At 33.8% G+C, this 19,188-nt stretch overlaps 2 protein-coding genes, 1 non-coding gene and 1 pseudogene across 6 annotated transcripts; 2 read left to right on the forward strand and 2 right to left on the reverse strand.

Annotated features, from left to right (window-relative positions):
- Window positions 1–57: 57 nt before the first annotated feature.
- On the reverse strand, window positions 58–4,354 carry LOC122593161 (SEC14 cytosolic factor). Its single transcript, XM_043765531.1, has 11 exons — window positions 3,999–4,354; window positions 3,874–3,902; window positions 2,796–2,879; window positions 2,657–2,710; window positions 2,245–2,322; window positions 1,973–2,026; window positions 1,779–1,838; window positions 1,601–1,696; window positions 1,049–1,150; window positions 879–959; window positions 58–557 (listed from the first exon to the last, which is right to left on the reverse strand). Exons 1-11 carry the CDS (start codon window positions 4,051–4,053, stop codon window positions 213–215), a joined length of 1,038 nt encoding a protein of 345 aa, XP_043621466.1. The 5' UTR covers window positions 4,054–4,354; the 3' UTR covers window positions 58–212.
- A 1,986-nt stretch (window positions 4,355–6,340) lies between these two features.
- TRNAF-GAA lies at window positions 6,341–6,413 on the forward strand. The gene has a single exon. It is a non-coding gene; the product is annotated as a tRNA-Phe (tRNA).
- A 1,011-nt stretch (window positions 6,414–7,424) lies between these two features.
- Window positions 7,425–9,469, reverse strand: LOC122590976 (F-box/FBD/LRR-repeat protein At1g13570-like). 4 transcript variants are annotated; one of them, XM_043763152.1, is made up of 5 exons: window positions 9,386–9,469; window positions 8,862–8,992; window positions 8,205–8,625; window positions 7,938–8,096; window positions 7,425–7,842 (listed from the first exon to the last, which is right to left on the reverse strand). In XM_043763152.1, exons 3-5 carry the CDS (start codon window positions 8,595–8,597, stop codon window positions 7,549–7,551), a joined length of 846 nt encoding a protein of 281 aa, XP_043619087.1. In that variant the 5' UTR covers window positions 8,598–8,625; window positions 8,862–8,992; window positions 9,386–9,469; the 3' UTR covers window positions 7,425–7,548. The 4 variants fall into 4 exon arrangements, with proteins under 4 accessions (XP_043619087.1, XP_043619086.1, XP_043619088.1 ...); XM_043763151.1 differs by lacking the exon at window positions 9,386–9,469 and adding an exon at window positions 9,267–9,347; XM_043763153.1 differs by lacking the exon at window positions 8,205–8,625.
- Window positions 9,470–12,814: 3,345 nt separating this feature from the next.
- LOC122590707 lies at window positions 12,815–18,268 on the forward strand (annotated as a pseudogene).
- The last annotated feature ends 920 nt before the right edge of the window (window positions 18,269–19,188 follow it).

A 19,188-nucleotide genomic window follows, 5' to 3' on the forward strand; every position in this document is an offset into this window, starting at 1 on the left:
TTTTTTTATCTGCTCCCTCTATTACATTCATCCAAAAAATTGATTTTGACATCTAACTTTGAAGGGAGAGAAAAGGAGGAAAGCCAAAAGACTTGACATCATGAAAGAAAATTATAAAGATACAACAAAATGTCAACATTTCAGTAACTTATAATCCTTAAATGCAGCCACCATTGCTGCCATTATACACCGCCGGATTATATAGAGACTTTTCATTTCTTTTCTTTATCTTCATTTATCTTTAGGTCGTCTAGGTCATCAGCAACTCCATCTTGGTCACTAAACTTTTGGAGCTCAGATTCTATAGTCTGTGCAATCTTTTCATCATCAGGATCAGGTTCAGGGAAAGCCACATGGAACGATTTATGCTTGATCGGGGCTGCTGGGGACTCCAGGGCCTCAGCTTGCTGGTGGATATATTTATAGAGCTCCTGGTGGAAACCATGGCTAAGCGAGAAGCAATTATCGTCACTACTATTGTGTCTAGAGTGTCGCGATGATCCAGATCCACTGCCTTTTCTTTTACAAAAATGGGGGAGAGAATCATAATCCATTATCTGCCATTTCAAGTAACAATGTTAAGTTTCAACTCCCAAAAGGTTTATTTGCATGGTGTAGGCACCATCACTTTGTTGCTAATTTAAATAACCAATGTTTTTAGCTATGTACTTACTGAGGCAATTTATTATCATTTTGTTCTCATCCAAGTATTCATGTCAACCGGTGAAACATGGAGTTGAATAACAAGAGGATAATAGTTCACGGGGCTACATAAAATAAGGTGATGATTTGGTGACCTAAAGTAGCAAGAAAATAGTTGGTTTTACATGTCACGCAATTAACCCTTCCCAAGAGTAGATAAAGATAATGAAATTTACCTTCAGCAATTCATCTCTTCCACAACCTGAAAGCACCTGAACTTTCTTCCTTGTTCTTTCTTGCAGAAGAGGCCTCACGACCTACGAGAATTATATTATCAGGCAAATGACCAGAAAAGAAGCAAAAAACAAAACTCGTTTTAGAATGAGGATCTGGAAATATGATGAACCTTCCAGCATGCTGAAAATATATAGGGAGCATTGACAATGTAGTAGGTGTCGGTCTTCTCAGGATAGTTCAAGTCATCAATGGTAGATATAACCGTCAATAGCTGCAATAGATCGGGCCAGAATGAATTGCTTCCGAAGTTATAAGATTTTGTTATAATAACTAAAAAAGAAACAAAAAACCTCAAATTCGACTACTCCTGCCTTACTAAATAACAACATTCCTGTTTTGGAAATGCATTCAGGTTACAAATATGTATTTTCACATTGTAATAGTTACGAAAAGGTTGATGATACATCAATATTGATAGGGCTGTGGATTTCCTTAAATATGTTATCATTAAGAAAGCATTCTATAGAACTCTGACATTCTGATATTTATTATATAATGAATGTCAAAAATAAGAGTTGTAATTCCTGGGCATGTTTCATTAAATTCAAGGGCTACTTTATCAGTTCAAAATTGCTGATTTGCTGGCATGCATTAACAGGACACTAGCCAACTAAGAGACTTTATATTGTACAAAAATAATGTGAAGTCTTTTCCAAAGTACCTTAAGCTGACTAAGTTGTGAAATTTTTAGCCCGGTCATATCCAGAATTTTGATGCATGTGCTTATATGACGCTCAAACTTCTTAGTTGCATCTGGCTAAAAATATATCATGTAAAAAGTCAGCCCATTCGGAAACCTTAGCCACCTTCAAACAATCCAAGCATACTTGAAAACTTACCAATATAATCCGGTCTCTGTACTCATTTATCTGAATATGCGACTGAACATAGTAATGAATCTAAAATGGAACAAAATTTGAAGTGGTGAATATTAAACAATAAGTTAAAACTCTTATAAACCAACTTATTCAACCAAACAAGAGTTTAAGAACAAGTCAATGCAATTCCTATGGTAAACTCGTGAATTTCTTACCGATGCCTTATCGTATGTGCTGAGACCTACGCCAACAGCAATAACTGGTCGCCCCTTCGGCAGAAAATAAAAAGAAGAGTCAGCGCAGATCACATTGGAAACTTTCATAAATACCCTTTATTATATATTAGAAAAGTATTGACATATGTAATGTTCTTTTAGATGAACTATATTACCATTGAGCGCATAAAGTTAATATAAATGAGATAATTGCTGGAAGCTATATGCCATAACATAGAACTAACAAAACTAGCTCTCGTTATAATGAGTACCTCTTTTGTGTATCCGGACATTCCTATAAGCTGTGAATCACGGACTCCTCTATAGAAGTCAATCGGAACGATTGGTTTCTGCATAAACAAGTAAAAACTTAGAAATAAGATAAATGACTGGAACTGTTTATCAACATGTAAAACATGCATATTTAATATTTTCCATGATCTTGTCACTTTTCATCCCTGACAACTGTGAATATCTACATTTAAAACCAGATGTTCCTTTCCAAATTTACAAAAATTATCGTGCGTAGCTTTCAAGTCAAACATAGATTCACATAACGATAGTACAGACTCACGGGTAATGTATGATCAAATATGGAAACAAAATGCAAGTTGCAAAAAACATGATAGAATTAAGCATAAAAGAGGATACTTGGAGCTTAACATAACTATATTGCAAACTCACCGACAATATATCATCAATCTCATTTTGGATTCTCCAATTTAAGCAATCAACAAGCTGCAAAAAAATATTAAAAAATAACTCATGATTGGAACTCTAACAAAATAGCAGACGGAACTTCAACAAATGGATTTAAGCTGACCATCTTATGGGCCTTGGAGATATTCCCATCTCTTGCTTTCAGAAATCGGATCAAAGCCTCAGTTTCATATCCTTGATGCAGATTCTGAAAACAAACAATTAACTATAATTTAGTCCTTTGCACATGCCTATGAACGCATATACATCCATCTATGTCCCAATATAGATAATACTAGGTACCCTATTCAAAAAATCATATACTTCACGTAATTTCTCGAACCAATATAGTTAACAGGCTTATAAATATCCCATTCCATCAAAGTTCACTTAGGCTATCTCCAATGCTAAGGACGCCTTTAGGCGTCCTTGAGCTGCCACATCATATCCTTACAAATCCTTATAAATCCTTACAAATCCTTATACATCCTTACAAATCCTTCAAATTTTATAATTTTATTTCCAACCATACAAACATCCTTACATATCCTTTTACCTCCACTAAAAACAAAAATATATTAGGTAAGGACAAGTAAGGGCATGCCCTTAGATAAGGGCATCCTTCAAAAAATCCTTATTTTTGGACAAGCTTCAATGGCAAAGGATATCCAAGGACACCTAAGGGCACCCAAGGGCACCCCATTGGAGATAGCCTTATATAGTTACTATGTGGGACCATTTAATTATCCAATATTACACTCAACAAGACAAAGATTATTTTTCTTTTTTAATAGTAATAGATTAATATAGCAAAGATCCTTTCTTTTTTATTTTTTTTTAACTTGAAGTAACCCATCCAACTAAAAAACAGAAATGTGACAATGACATATTAAAACCACTACCAAAATACAAAAAAAGTTTCAATCTTGAAGGTCATATATTTGAGCAAAAAAAGACTAAAACTTTGACTTCCTATATGGTGTGTGGCATAGCAAAAAAAAAAAGCTCATATATCTTACAAGTTATTTTCAAAGCTTATGCCTTATTTTTGATAAGCTTGGTTTTATATCATGGCTTCAAGTTGAAAACAAGGTAGGCCAAACACCCCCACTTAATCAAAAATAAACTTGTTCAGATCAACATAAAAACAATCAAAAAATCACCCAACAGAACCATTAAAATAAAGGGAAAAGAAAAAATACCTCAAATGTATCCTTGAGTGGCACATCAACTGAAACAAGAATGAAAATGTCAAATCAAACTAGCAGTAAAAAAATTTTATAAAGGATAAAAAATGAAGGAAAAAAAAAAAGAAAAAGGAACAAACTTGATTCCGTTAAAATCTGGAATTCTTTAATCATATCTTGTGATATGATCACCATTTTTGTATTGTGAAGCCAATCAATGAATCTTGAATCCAAATCCTAAAAAAAAAACCTAAAAGATAATAAATTTGTTACATTTATTCAAAAGTTGTGGCTGCATTTATCAATACCCCCCACCTGTTTTGTGGGCTATTATTATTTTTTCATTTATTTATGAAAATAATGAAATGAAGGCGTAGATGGAGGTGGAAAGCTACAGAGAGGGGGGTTGACACATCATGAAAAACAACGGTGAGGTTACAGATGTTGTCCCTCAACATTTCTTTGGGTTCACAAAGTAGTCCTTATATATGTTTTTATATCGACTAAGACAAAGGATGCGGAACTCGGCAATTGGGATCGGATCGTAGAGGAAGAGAGTCAGGATTTTTTTGAAATCAGATCGAGATGATGAATAGTGAATTTTTATGTATTAAATAATAGTTTTTCAAATTATATGTAAGAAAAACTTAAATATATATATAAAAAAACTTCAAATTTAAACATAACATAATTTTTCAACTTAAACATAATTGTCTAGAAAAAATAACATAATTTATAAAATCTTTAAAAAAAAAAAAGTTTGACTTTGGTTGACCTGATCCGATACAGCCAAGTTTTAACCGATCCAGCCGAGTCTTGACCAAGTTGACCCAATTCTAGAACCCTGGCCGATTTTCAAACCGAGTATGACAAACTCATACTGCCAGATGGCTGATATACAATCCGACTCGGTGAAATCAGTTGTATCAGCCAAGTTACACAACATTGACTAAGACAAACTCGGGAATCAGGATCGGATTGGCGAGGGGAGAGTCAAGAATTTTCAAAAATCGGATCATAATCGAATCGGTGAATAGTGGATTTTTTCATATATAAAATAATAGTTTTTAAAATTATATGTAAGATAAAGTTAAAAATATATATATAATTTCAAACTTAAACATAACATAATTTTTAAACTTAAACATAATTATTAAGAAACAATTCATAAAAGCATTAAAAAGAAGAAAAAAAAAAGTTTGACTTAGGTTGACCTGATCTGATACAGCTAAGTCTTGATCGATACAACCGACTTGACCGATACAACCGAGTCTTGACCAAGTTGAGCCGAGTCTGAAACCCTGACCAATTTTCAGACCGAATATGGCAAACTCGTATCATCAGTCGACCGATACACGATCTGATTCGATTAAATCGGTTGTATCGGCCGAGTTTTACAACACTAACTAAGACTAAAACAAATCATACTATTTAATACTATTTCTTAAAAACAAATTTCATAGAAAAGTAAAGGGGTTTAAAGACAAATTTCTTATAATTTGTTGATGAAAGACTTGTTTATATTAAAAATCACTTGTAGAAGAAGTAGCATTTTTATTTAATTGTTTAAGAAAATTATCTAGTTAAATTTCACGAATTACATTATAAAAATCAATCAAATTGGAAAATATAATTAGTTTTACCATTAGTCATCTTCTAATCTTCTATTAAATGCTAATGTGACTTGACACGTCAATAAAATTTCACGTGGACTTTTAATTAGATTTCAAATTCATCCATGACCCTGAAACTCTTTTTTGTCTTAAAACTGTTACCCCGAACACATGTTAGTAATGATATTTTTTAAACTAACGTCAAATAAACTACACGGGGACACACATGAGAGTTCTCGAGTCGTGGATGGATTTACGCATCCAACTCTAGAGTCCCATGAGATCTTGACATGTTGGAAAGTAACTAGCTAGACACCAATTTCTCTAAGTACTTACAATCAAGAAGAGCCTATATGTGTTAAGTCATATTTGCATATAACGGACAATTAATAGATAATTTGAGTCTTTGATTAGATGTTTATTATATAGGCTAAGTATAATTTAAATAAATTGAGGCTTTTGATTGATTAAATTGAAGCTTTTTGATTGACTGATTGATTTTTATACCAATTGTTTTCTATTAATTTAATAAAAATATAACCTTAGTAAACATGATATTCCAATTTATGACATGTAAAGCAAATATATATGAAAATTGTCTTTACTCATTAAGTCTAAACATAAGTTACTAGATAAATATGTTAAAATCTAGATTTTATATAAAACTAAATCTAACTGTTATATCCATAGAACATTACAAACAGTTTTGTTAGAAAGTCCTCTCTTCGGTCCTAGCTGAGTTTAAGGGATATAAGATTATTGCATAGCATACCTTAATAGCTTCTACTCGTATTTATTATTTGATGAGTTACATTGATCTGAGAATCCATTTCATTTATAGAGATTTGATATTGGTAATGTGATAAAAAGCGGGGATAGCTCAGTTGGGAGAGCGTCAGACTGAAGATCTGAAGGTCGCGTGTTCGATCCACGCTCACCGCATTTTTATTTCTCATTCTGATGTTTATAATTTTCACTCTTAAACTTTATACGTTTAAACAATATACTATAAGCCCCAAAGCATTTGCATATCAGCAAGCTCCATGTTTACAATACCAAAAATCATCAATCTTTGTAGATCATAAAAAACTATAATCATCTTTCTCAAAACATCAAGTGAACTTAACAGTACGTTTCAAACTACAATTTTTGAAGAGTTGAAGCCATTATAGTCGGCCCTTCGTGCAGGTTCAACCATGAGAGTATCAATATGTGTTTCTCGCAATCTCGCATTGAGGTACCATTATTGTGGCATGTCAAAGCAGAGCAACTCTTGCTCAAATACTACCCGAGTACCCCTTTTGAGACGCATCATAACGTTTATACAACTTACAATGGAAGCCTGGTTTCTAATACTTGTAGTACGAAACAGATTAATCCGTATATCATATTAACATTAAGAAACACAAAATCTCACTTTTTTAACAAAACCATAACATGATTCTCAACTTTCCCACAAAGAAACAGTTACAAAGAAAAAAAAACAAAACTGAACCAAGAGTTTTGTTTTATAATTTAACAGTTTTAGAAAAGAAAAACAAACTCAAAGATATTTCCCCGAGGCCTTCTTCTCAGGTGCAACTGCGTGTGCAGCAACCTATTTCTCCAAAAGGGTTATCGCTTGAGAAGCAATGTGCTCAATCACTACAGCCTTTGGGATTTTAGGTGGACTTGTGCAACGAATCAAAGCCCAGTTAACACCTTCAAAAAACGGATAATGTTGCTTGATTTCGGTAGCTCGTCTTTTGTATGCCAACCGGTTTCTTGGATCTATTACTAGTAAACCCCTTATCAAATCCCTAGTCTCAAAACTCACAAATAATAGTATACTCCTTATGTGGATTAAAGTCACAGTATAAATCATTCACTTTGGATAATAAAATGCATATTATCTGCAGTTCCAAGGTAGAGTGGAGCCTGCTATTCGAGTCTGTCATAAATGTAAACCACATCTTTTGCCTGAGGAAAAATGTCTATATAAAAAAAGAATACTGGAGCACACGACAATACAATAAGTAATTTGAACAAATGTTTTGATTGTCAAACCAACAATAACAAGATACACGAGAAGTTGAAATTACTTGAGCGGGCGGAGGGCTATCACAGCTGCAGGGGAAGCCCGAGGGAACCTAAACAGCTTGTTAGCAAACCAAATCTTTACATCACCGGCATTGAAAAACCGGAAAGAATGAGGATCCATAGTTATTGTGTTTAGGAAGGGTGAACGTTCAAGTATAGACTTGACGAAGCATTCTTCATTCTCAATATTGCCCTTGATATTTGTTAACAACTTACTCTGAAGCTCCATCTCCTCAATCAGGTCGCAGTCTACTACAGTGTCAGGCTCTCTGCCAGCCTCCTTGTATATAGCCTACAAGATCAAATAATATTCAAACATATGCATCGCATATTTGAGATGTATGATATTTTCAAGAGGAGCAGTATCATACATAACTATTCACTTACCTTGATTTTAAAGGTCTGCAAATTTACACGGTCAAAAAGAACCCCAAAATCTCTCGATGACATGGAATTATTACCAATATACAGTTTCATTAAATCAAGAGCCTTGAGGAAGGGATAGGTGGTGAAGACCGGATTTTTAGCAACATCATTTGGCAAGAACTACAAAAACGTACATAGAAAAGCCAATTTAACTGGTGAAAGTAGTCAATAATTAATCCTAGTCGCAAAATTCTTTTAAGTGGAGTCCAAAACCCAATTTAGCCTTACCTTGCTGTTTCGAAAACTTAAATAAAGCTCCTGAAGTTTTGGAAGAAGAGACACATGCTGGAAGACACTCGGTATGGTCATTTTGTCAAGCAAACACAATGACAAACTTAACATCTTGACATTTTCGAGTTTTGCAATTTCAACCAATTTCACATCCCTTTTAAGTTCGCTATTCAAAATTTCCAGAGTCTCAAGTAAGGGGGATTGAGCGATTAATTCTCCACATTTGTGGTCTTGAAATCTTACATTAATCAATGTTAAGCTCAATAGCTTTGGAAAACCACGAAAATAAGGCAAAGGAGGCAAAACACAGTTATGAAGGCACAACTGTTTCAGCTCTAGACAAGAGAAAAGATGGGTAGGCAGCTTAACCGGTGTTGCACGCCAATTCATCAAACTGAGTTCCTTAAATCCTTGTATTCTAGACAACAACATAACCCAATGATGAATATCCTCATCATCTAATTGGATGTCATTGTTTATAAACAGGAAAAATTTTGTAACTGCACCTCTAATATGAAACAGAAGTCTACTTATAACAATATTAATTTTATCAAAGTGTCCATGTAAACTAAAAAACAAATTTTCATCAAAGATGAGTTGGGTGACAAGAGTCCAATTAAATCTCCAATTTGTTGACAAAATACTAGTCCTCACCGCGTCTTGTAACGGCAAACGATCAATAATATTAGCGATTACATCCTCTGGCATGCTGCTAATAAAATCTTCTCCAACTTGTGGTGAAACTTTGGATGACGTCTCATGATGAATCTTTTCCATCTAATATACTGGTAAAACAGTACATATGTATAAGGTTTTTGCTTGTACAGTTATGATCAATATATAAAATTATAAATAGACAAAAACAACTACTAAGCATACTAGCAAATAAGCAATTAGTTGATCGGTTCCAACATAGCATACAAGTCTCAAAACATAAAAACAAAGTACATAACAAACGTTCTAAACCTGCTGAAAAACCAAAGCTATTGAACAAAAACCGTGTATGACTAATGAAGCTATTGAACATAAATCGTGTATGACTAAGGATCGCTAGTTTACCCATTATTCTTCAGATGTAACTTGGTTTTTACTAAATCAAAAATTATTATTATTTTAAGAAAATATTAAGATAAGAGAAATTAAATTAAATAAGATTAAAGAAAAGTCTATCCACTTACCTGTGGGGTTGACTGCACTGCGAATCGCAGGGAGGTAAAGACACGGATGATAGATTGGATTGGGCATATATATCTTTTGTTTATGTTTCAGCTTTGGTTTTAGGCCCATGTCTTTAAATAGTTATATTAGTCTAACAGCGACTTGTGTTAAGCCCATGTATTATTGCTTTAGATACCGTAATGGTTTATAGCGTTCAATTTACTTTCATGAGATGCGTCAATGCAGGATCTAACTGTATATATCATTCTAAAAATAAGTCGCGTATTAAGTGCAAAAAATAATGAAGTGCAAACACTAACCGTATATATCATTCTAAGGTCGTCAATACATGCACAATTAAATACCTTTAAACGGTTTGCGCTCGTTTCATGGTATTTAGTTGTCTCATATATTCATTTATTAGGGGTGCTTATAATATCGGAATTTGAAAAACCGATCGAAGTTATTTGGAATTCGACATCTGAAATTTAAATATCAATAACCTATAATACTCGTCGTCACCAAAATCAATCACCGCTGTCACTCGTCACCACCACGCTGCATTACTCGGACACCGTGTTAATCTATACTACCTATATAAACAAACTACCCCCTCCCCCATTTGACTCCCTATCTTTGAATTACCTAATATACCCTCTACATTCAAACTATCTCCACACACATTATCCCTGGAATTCTGAAATTATCCTTAATAAAAAAACCCCACAATTACCTAAAACCCCTATTGTTATAAAATCCCCATCAACTCTAAAGTTATTGCTGAAGGTATTGCTACGGATAAGAAAAAACATCTTAATTGTCATAGATTATATTACAAAGTGTTTAAACAATAATTATCTTTTTATAACTCACGAAATTACGAACCAATTATGTCCTTTGTATATTCGTATTAAATTTTAATCTTTGACTATTTATTTTTTTAATTGCCTTGGTCTCCTCCCCTAAAATTGTAAGTGGTTATTTTTCATGGTTAGTGTTTGCACTTCATTATTTTTTGCACCTAATACGCGACTTATTTTTATAATGATATATACGGTTAGATCCTGCATTGACGCATCTCATGAAAGTAAATTGAACGCTATAAACCATTACGGTATCTAAAGCAATAATACATGGGCTTAACACAAGTCGCTGTTAGACTAATATAACTATTTAAAGACATGGGCCTAAAACCAAAGCTGAAACATAAACAAAAGATATATATGCCCAATCCAATCTATCATCCGTGTCTTTACCTCAATGCAGGATCTAACCGTATATATCATTCTAAGGCCGTCAATACATGCACAATTAAATACCTTTAAACGGTTTGCGCTCGTTTCAACCCGTACCCGTTTTGAACTGTTATTCAAACCCGTTTGGTCCGCCTAATTTACTAAGCATATCTATACTACTATATAAAGATTATACAATTATGTTGAAAAGTTATAAAAAATTAAAAATTAAAAAAAAAAAAAGACAGATACAAAATGATCATCATACCCTTAATGAATTAATTACACCATTAATTTCTTATACTTTAGAGTATCTCTACTAATCTTTTAGATACATCAATTATCATCACCACTAGCCACTACCATCACCACCACCCGTCATCGCCGCCACCACCGCATTACGGCAGTACTATCCTATTTGCAACTAATAAATACATCTCCCAATATCTTTAAAAGTGCATCCTAAATTCTTTCTTAAAAAACCCACAACCATTGGATAAAAAAGAAAAAAAATGAATTGTAACCTTAGATTATTTTACTTACTATCATCTTCCTTTTTCATATCTTTACTAAAATACTAAATGATGTTATAAATAATTAATTATAATACAAATATTGCCTTACATTCTTTATCTTTTTTATTCTAACAAAATTTATTAATTATTATTTTTAAATTTTATAATAAGTTATATTAATCTTATTGATAATTTAGTAATATTTTTTTTTTGTTTTTATTCATATGTTTTCAACCCTGGTGTTAATTACCGACTAACTGTTAAAAACAACTGCTCAAAATTTCCTTAATATTAAATTCGTAACTTTTTACTTCATTCGACTAACTTTTTAATTGTTTTTTCATGTTAGTCTGACCAATCATATACTATTTTTTTATATGGTTTGTTATATATTAAATTTGTTTCAATTTACTTTTTATAAATATTTTCGATATTAATACGGATTTGGTATATAGTTTTTTAATTTCAAATATATCTTAGGTCTTAAACTTATAAGTGTATAAGTTTAAGTTTACACTTTTTAAAACTAGCATGATACTCACATAACATATTGGGATGAATATATTACGTCATAAAAGTTCGTTAATATTGGTTAAGAAATACATGGTCATATGTGATAGTAAGATGTTGGGGTGATGATCGATCAGATTATGGGTTTCGGGTTTTTCAATTTTTGATGAATTATTAGTTAATCCATAATCCAAACTGAATAAAATTTGGGCTATTTGGGTTTTGATTATTTTGATTCAGCTTATTTGATTTTTCCAATTTACTTAACTTGCAATAAATGTTTGCAAAATTAAAATTAAAATTATAAAAAATATAATAGTTTTTATCAAACTTGAAAAATTAAGTGATTTTTAAGAAAAGTTTATATATCTATAAAATAAACCATAAAATCTTATGTTTTTTTATTTAAATAAAAACATCTTTATGATTATTGATCTTACCTTTGATTGAAAATCCGATCGTCCTAGATGAAAAAATAGTTATCTGTAAATTAACCCATTTTAACATGATACTAATTAACTTGACACTATTCGTGCTAATTAAAAATGTACTCGAACAATGTGTAAGGTGGATAAGTTTAAAATAAATTTAAATTTTGGGTAAATTAGTCTAAAAATAATATTTGTAAACTTTAATTAGTAGATAAAATAAGTGGTGTGACCGGGAAACAGTTTTGTTGGCCGTTGACTTAGGATAATCTAACCTACGTTCTTAAAAGAAATGGAATGATTGCCATTGTGATTATGTATACAACACTTATTATATCACATATAAAAATTTGTTATAAATGATACTGATGTATATAATTGCTATAATAATTTTTAGAAAATTGATAACATCATCTTTTTCAATATCTTTATATCAACATTAAGTCAAATTTTGATACTATGAAACAATAACATGTCATTAATCTTATATGTTTATGTCGCGTCTTCCGCGGGATAAAATCTAGTATATTTACAAGTACATAAAAAATAAGACCGGTTTTTTGTGTACGGTTGGACAGTAGTCCGATTGATGTCCGGTTTATGAAAAAATTGATCAATAGACATTCATCAAACTTAACTTGGGTTGTAACGAATTTAGCCCATAAAGAACCAAGACCAAAGATATGACATCTTAACAAAAACCCTTGTATCTTTATTTAGCCCATAGGGGGTGTTTGGCCTACGCACACACAAAATCGGCCATGGGACGTGTTATCAGAGCACAGCGTAAGGGAGCAGGGCCCGTCTTCAAATCACACACCCACCAAATATCGAAAAGGCCCTGCACGGTGCAGATCACTAGACTTCGGGGAACGAAGCAGGTACTTTCATCACCCAAATCCATCGCCACCGTCATGTATTTTTGGTCAACCCTTTGTTACCATAGATATTTATTTTTGGTCAAACAATTGGCATTTTACTTTTACTTCCGTAAATATTTATTCGGTAATAAAAAAGGCCACGTGTCAGTTCCTATTCCCTTCCCTCCCTTCTCTATTTTTTTAAATATACTAATAATAAAATATAAAAACCATAACCGTTTTCTAATTTTCTTTCAAAATATGTTTCCCTCCGTCACGTTTTCAAAATAGTTTAATCTATATCTATTTTTATACGTGTGCGTGTGTATATATCTAATTAATTATCTGCTTAACATATAGCTATCAAGAGATCAACACCGTTGGCATGCTCATGATCAGAGCAATCATATATCATCTACTTAGAAGGCAACTTTCGGATTTTAAGGTATCCATTAACTTTGCTTGCACACATATTGCATTAATTCTCCTAGTACGATGTGTGGCTCTGATAACCCAAGCTTACTTATGTACATGCTATAAAAATGTCCAATTATTCTATTACCGAATTTAGTTCTGGATTTTTTACATTTGACAATGGTCATTAATTTTTGTGTAATGATAGAGTTAAAATAGCTTATTGGATTATCATTTCATTAACTACTTGATGTCTGCCACTTTTGTTTTTGAGTTACTTGATGACCAATGCATGTCTAAATCCTGAACTAGACTTTGCAACACCTGATGAAGATAGTTGTTTGACAGGCCAATATTGAAATTACATCATTGCTACTTATATAAACATTTTTCCCCATGTGGGACTAGATTTCACATTCCCTTGGTTATTGGGCCCCCTCAGTACAGCCACGAGCCTAGGCCAAAGGCCATTTGGCGCTGTTTGATATATACTGATCTTAAATACTTTGCTTCATTCAAATTATTATGTTTTGAGGTATTTATATGTTACACAAGACTGTAAATGTGAACTAGCAACTGCCAGCAAGTTGAAAGGTGCCTTGCTTTTTTCATATTCATCAATAAAGTTGGAACTTGCAATATCAGGTCATCTACTTCTGCGTGAGTCGATTTAGGTTATGTTTTTATCTAATGGGTCCAGAAGCTTTAGAATTAGTCAATGGCTTGAAATTCCTCAAAGTCTATATTGATGCATATGTATAATACCGTCTAGATTACTTTTAGTCAATGATTCGGTTGCCACTGATATAATTTAGTATTTATATCCTAATGTTTCCTCATGCATTGTTTCTACTTGATGAAACATCTAGAATTGAAATAATTCTATAGTTGAACTTTCTAATATTGTCCCTAAATTAGTTTTGGTCACGGAACCAAATTACAAGACATTATGATCTAGTTAGTTGTTAAGTAGAAATATCCATGAGGTACAGGTTCAATCATTGGTGAAGGAAACAACCCATATTACCTTGGAAACATAAGGAACAAAAGATTGACAGCTTTACCTAATATGTCTTCCACATATAAGTTCTAAATTAACGATGAAGCATAGATCTGATGTCCATGCCAGCATCGGTGAAGTAGGTCTTCTGAGTTTATAGTTTGAATGATGTATAGTATATTATATCCGGCTGTGTATTTTACTGCAAACTTCATATGGAAATAGATTGTTGATTTATTGTTCTATGATGTTTCAGGCCGTGGTCTTTACTGATATTGACTTGAAAACAGCCAGTGAGCTTGATGATTACTGCCACAGCCATCAGCCTCCTATTGCTTTCATCAAGTCCGAAGTCAGAGGACTTTTTGGTGGCATTTTCTGTGATTTTGGCCCTGAGTTTACTGTTGATGTTGGCTGCGAGGAACCACATACGGGCTTTAACATTGCATCTATCAGCAATTCTAACCCCGCACTTGTGACGTGTTGTTATCATGAAAGACCGGAGTTCAAAGATGGTGATCTTGTCACTTTTTCTAAAATTCACGGGATGGCAGAACTTAATGATGGAAAACCTAGAAAGGTTATAAGTTGCACATCATTCACATTTTATCTTGAAGAAGACACCAGTAACTTGGGCACATATGTGGAAGGTGGAATTGTGACACAGGTCAAACAACCTAAGGTCCTCAGGTTTAAGCCTTTAAGAGAAGCACTTAAAACTCCAGGAGAGTTCCTGCCAAGTGACTTCTCTAAGCTTGACCACCCCCCTCTTTTGCATCTAGCATTCCAGGCACTTGATAGGTTCATTAGTGACTTGGGGCGGTTTCCTGTTGCTGGCTCAGAAGATGATGCCCAAAAGCTGATTTCTATAGCCACCACCATGAATGAGAGCTTAGGAGACGGAAAGTTGGATGATCTGAATCCAAAACTTTTGCGAGATTTCGCTTTTGGGGCACGAGCCGTTCTTAATCCCATGGCTGCCATGTTTGGTGGCATAGTTGGTCAAGAGGTTGTCAAGGCATTCTCTGGAAAATTCCATCCAATACTTCAGGTTAGTCTATTGATACTACTTGTCTATTTAATATTCACTGTTATTGTAATCTCAATCGAGTCTGCTTGATTGATTTTCTGTGGTCAACCCAAAATGTGACAAAATGAGCTAATTAGTCATCTTGGGTAACATGTTAAAATGGGTTTGGTTGGGTTGACCCACACACTTTTGTCCATTTTTGAAAACTTCTCTTTTGTTTTAAATATTCATTGTGTTTGTTATGATTACAAAAATAATAAAACAAGGATAATAATTTTCAAGGATAATCTAAATATCCGAGTCAAACGATTTATGGGGTTACATGCTTTAGAATTTAACTTCGGGAGACTTTACCTGATTCAACTTATTTGACCCTTTGTTCTTTTAGTTTAAATTTGTCATATGTTATTACTTTGACCTATTTGAGATAACAACTGAAGTAAAGTTATTCTTAAGTATATGAATCGAAATCATCACTTTCAGTTTTGTTTCAGTCGCGAGTCGTTTTGATTCTTTTTCATTATGCTTCTACAGTTTTATTACTTTGACTCGGTTGAGTCACTTCCAACTGAGCCATTGGAACCGAGCGAGTACAAGCCCTTGAACAGTCGTTATGATGCTCAAGTCTCAGTATTTGGAGCTAATTTCCAGAATAAATTGGAGAACACTAAGTCATTTGTTGTAGGATCTGGTGCATTGGGATGTGAGTTTTTGAAAAATTTAGCCTTGATGGGTGTAGGGAAATTAATTGTCACCGACAATGCTGTCATCAAGGAAAGCAATCTCAGACAACAGTTTTTATTTCATGACTGGAATATTGGGCAGTCGAAGTCCACTGTTGCTGCCTCTGCAGTTGCTTTGATTAACCCTAGTCTTCAGGTTAAAGCTTTGCAGAATCGTGTGGGAATAGAGACACAGAATGTATTTGATGCTACATTCTGGGAGAATTTAAATGTTGCCATTCATGCTTCAGACAATGACAAGACTTTATGTGGAAAAATTGTGTTCGGATTTCCAGAAGCCACTTCTCCAGCCTGGTATTCCCAGTTCTAAATGCAACACAAAGATGATTATTCCCCACTTGACCGAAAACTATGGGACCTCTAGGGATCCACCAGAGAAGCAAGCAGCAATGTGCACCGTGCAATCGTTCCCACATAAGATTGACCACTGCATGACCTGGGCTCGTTCAGAATTTGAAGTATTATTTGAGAAAACACCAGCTGATGTCAATGCCTATCTCTCAGATATATATACACCTGCAGGAGATGCCCAGGCTCCGGATTATTTAGAACGGGTTCTCGAGTGTCTCGAAGTGAGAAAATGTGAAACATTTCAAGATTGTATCGCTTGGGCGCGCCTAAAGTAATACCATATCTCACTTATCTTTTTGTTCTATTTATTTGCATCATCTATATTTACTTAGCCCCACAAACACACTCAAACGTTAGACATCTTGTGAATTGATTTTGGATTTGTCTTTTATGGGTCAAATACCTATATAAGGGGAATGGGTCGAATAGGGTTGAAACTTGAAAGTCACTCAAAGCTGACTTTTAATAAGCATACAATGTTACAACTTAATCATAGTATTTAAAGATTTGGATCATTATTGTAAGAATGCTTCTGTACATTAATAGTTTATAGATTCTTTGAAAAAGATGCAAACGTTTCTACGACGAAGGAAACCCATCTTGCCTTTTGACGGTACAAAAGTAACTTATTTTGACCCGTTCTCCGACCCACGTGACTCACCCATCTAGTCATCTCTAGTGCATATTCAAACCCATAGTTCATAATGCTTGTGTTTTGTGTATATGTCATAATTATCAGATTTGAAGAGTACTTCTCGAATCAAATTAAGCAATTGGTACTTACATTCCCGGAAGATGCGACTACCAGTACTGGAGCTCCATTTTGGGCAGCACCATTGAGTTTTCCACGTCCACTAGTATTCTCTGTTTCCGACCCCACCCATGTCAATTTTGTATTGGTGGGCTCTTTTCTTTGTGCTGAAGCATTAGGCATCCCTATTCCTGATTGGGCTGTGAACCCTGAGAAACTGGCTGAGGAAGTTAATCAGGTCAATGTTCCTGATTTTCAACCGAAGCAAGGTGTCAGATTCGAGACTGATGAGAATGCCACCAGTTTGTCATCTGCATCTATAGATGATGGTGCAGTTATTAAGAAATTAATCAAGAACATAGAACAGTGTAGAAAGAGACTTCCATCTGAATATTTCATGAAGCCTTTACAGTTCGAGGAGGTTTGCACTTCCACTTAAACCCAAATTACATGTATCTTGAATTGGCATACGATCCAGGAATCAATTAATCTGACTGTTATCAAATGATTAATATTTTTTGATAACGATCTAATTTTTTAAATATAATGTTGGAGGGCGTATAACTGGACACTAGTAACTTTCATTTCATTTGGCCCTTTCCATATTAGTGTTAGGTGTTACTTTTATCCCTGCATATTTACACTCGTATATATACAAGAAAACCAAATTTCAAATCCATTTTTTTTCTAATTTTTTAGGATGATGCCACAGATTACCGTTTGGACTTCATTGTTGGACTTGCGAACATGCAGGCAAGAAATTACAGCATCCCAGAAGTCAGTAAGCTGAGTGCCAAGCTCATCATAGCTGGAAGAATTATCCCTGCAATCTCCACTGGACTGGTTTGCCTCGAGTTATACAAGGTGATTGACGGCAGTCATAAGGTGGTAGAATGGCATACCTGATGCGAAGTTTTGAATACCCTCCCTGCGAAACTGATGCAAATTTTTGTTACAAATGGTGTTATGACATTTTGACCAGCCATCCAGTTGTATAAGCAAACTTAACTCGTGCATGAAAGGTGAAGTTTTGGCGGTCATACATTTACTACCATAATTGTTTCAAGTATATGCACATTGAACTATAATGTTGTGTTTTGTCTGCTTGAATATGGTAAAAGATGTCTACCATTGAATAGGTAAGGTGTTGGTCATTTTGTGAAAGAGTACAGATCACACAATTTAATATGCAATGGCCAATGGTAAAGAAACAAACCGAGTTTGGCATCCCTATGGTAAACCTGATGCAAACTTTGGGCTGGTCCATGTTTTGAACGGGTTGATACCAGACCGTAATCTGTACCCTCCCTGCCTAACTGATGCAAGTATTTGCTACAAATGGTACATACTCATACAGTTTTGCCATTGTGTTTCTACTGCCAATATGAGTTTGTATTTCTTCAAAAACTTGCACCGTTTCTTTAAATATATAGTTTTGTCTCAGGAAATGACCAATCTGAATTTCTTTTGGTAATCATGGTTTGGCTTAAATCAAGAGTTAAGATTTAAGGATCGATTTTTTAATCTTGGCCAATGATTTTAATCCAATGGTCAAAATCTCATTACTTTACTTATAAAGTTCATTTGAACGAATTTTAAAGAATCTCAATCCTGTCTAAAAAAACAGTACATAAATGTAACCATCTCTTTAGAATTAATGACCAATCATCATGGAATCGTCATGTATATCATATGCTTTTTCTTGTGAACTACTGTATATGTTAAAATTCAACAAGCTTAAAGGTTGGATTTTTACTCTATACATGGTGGAAGATCCTATTTTCTATTTTAAATGAAATATGTAACTTTGTAAGGAGCCATCTACCTTAGGTACCTAAGATAAAGTGTAAGGTTGTTTACGTTTTAACTTTCCGATACTGTATGAGATTCAAAATATGTGAAAGATAGCCGTGTAAGTTACTTTTAACAAAACTCTATACTTTAATCCCTAATATTTAAACAATCTACTATAAGCCCCTAAGCACT

Source organism: Erigeron canadensis, chromosome 3 (genome assembly GCF_010389155.1).
Source record: "Erigeron canadensis isolate Cc75 chromosome 3, C_canadensis_v1, whole genome shotgun sequence".
Classification (NCBI taxonomy): Eukaryota; Viridiplantae; Streptophyta; class Magnoliopsida; order Asterales; family Asteraceae; genus Erigeron; species Erigeron canadensis.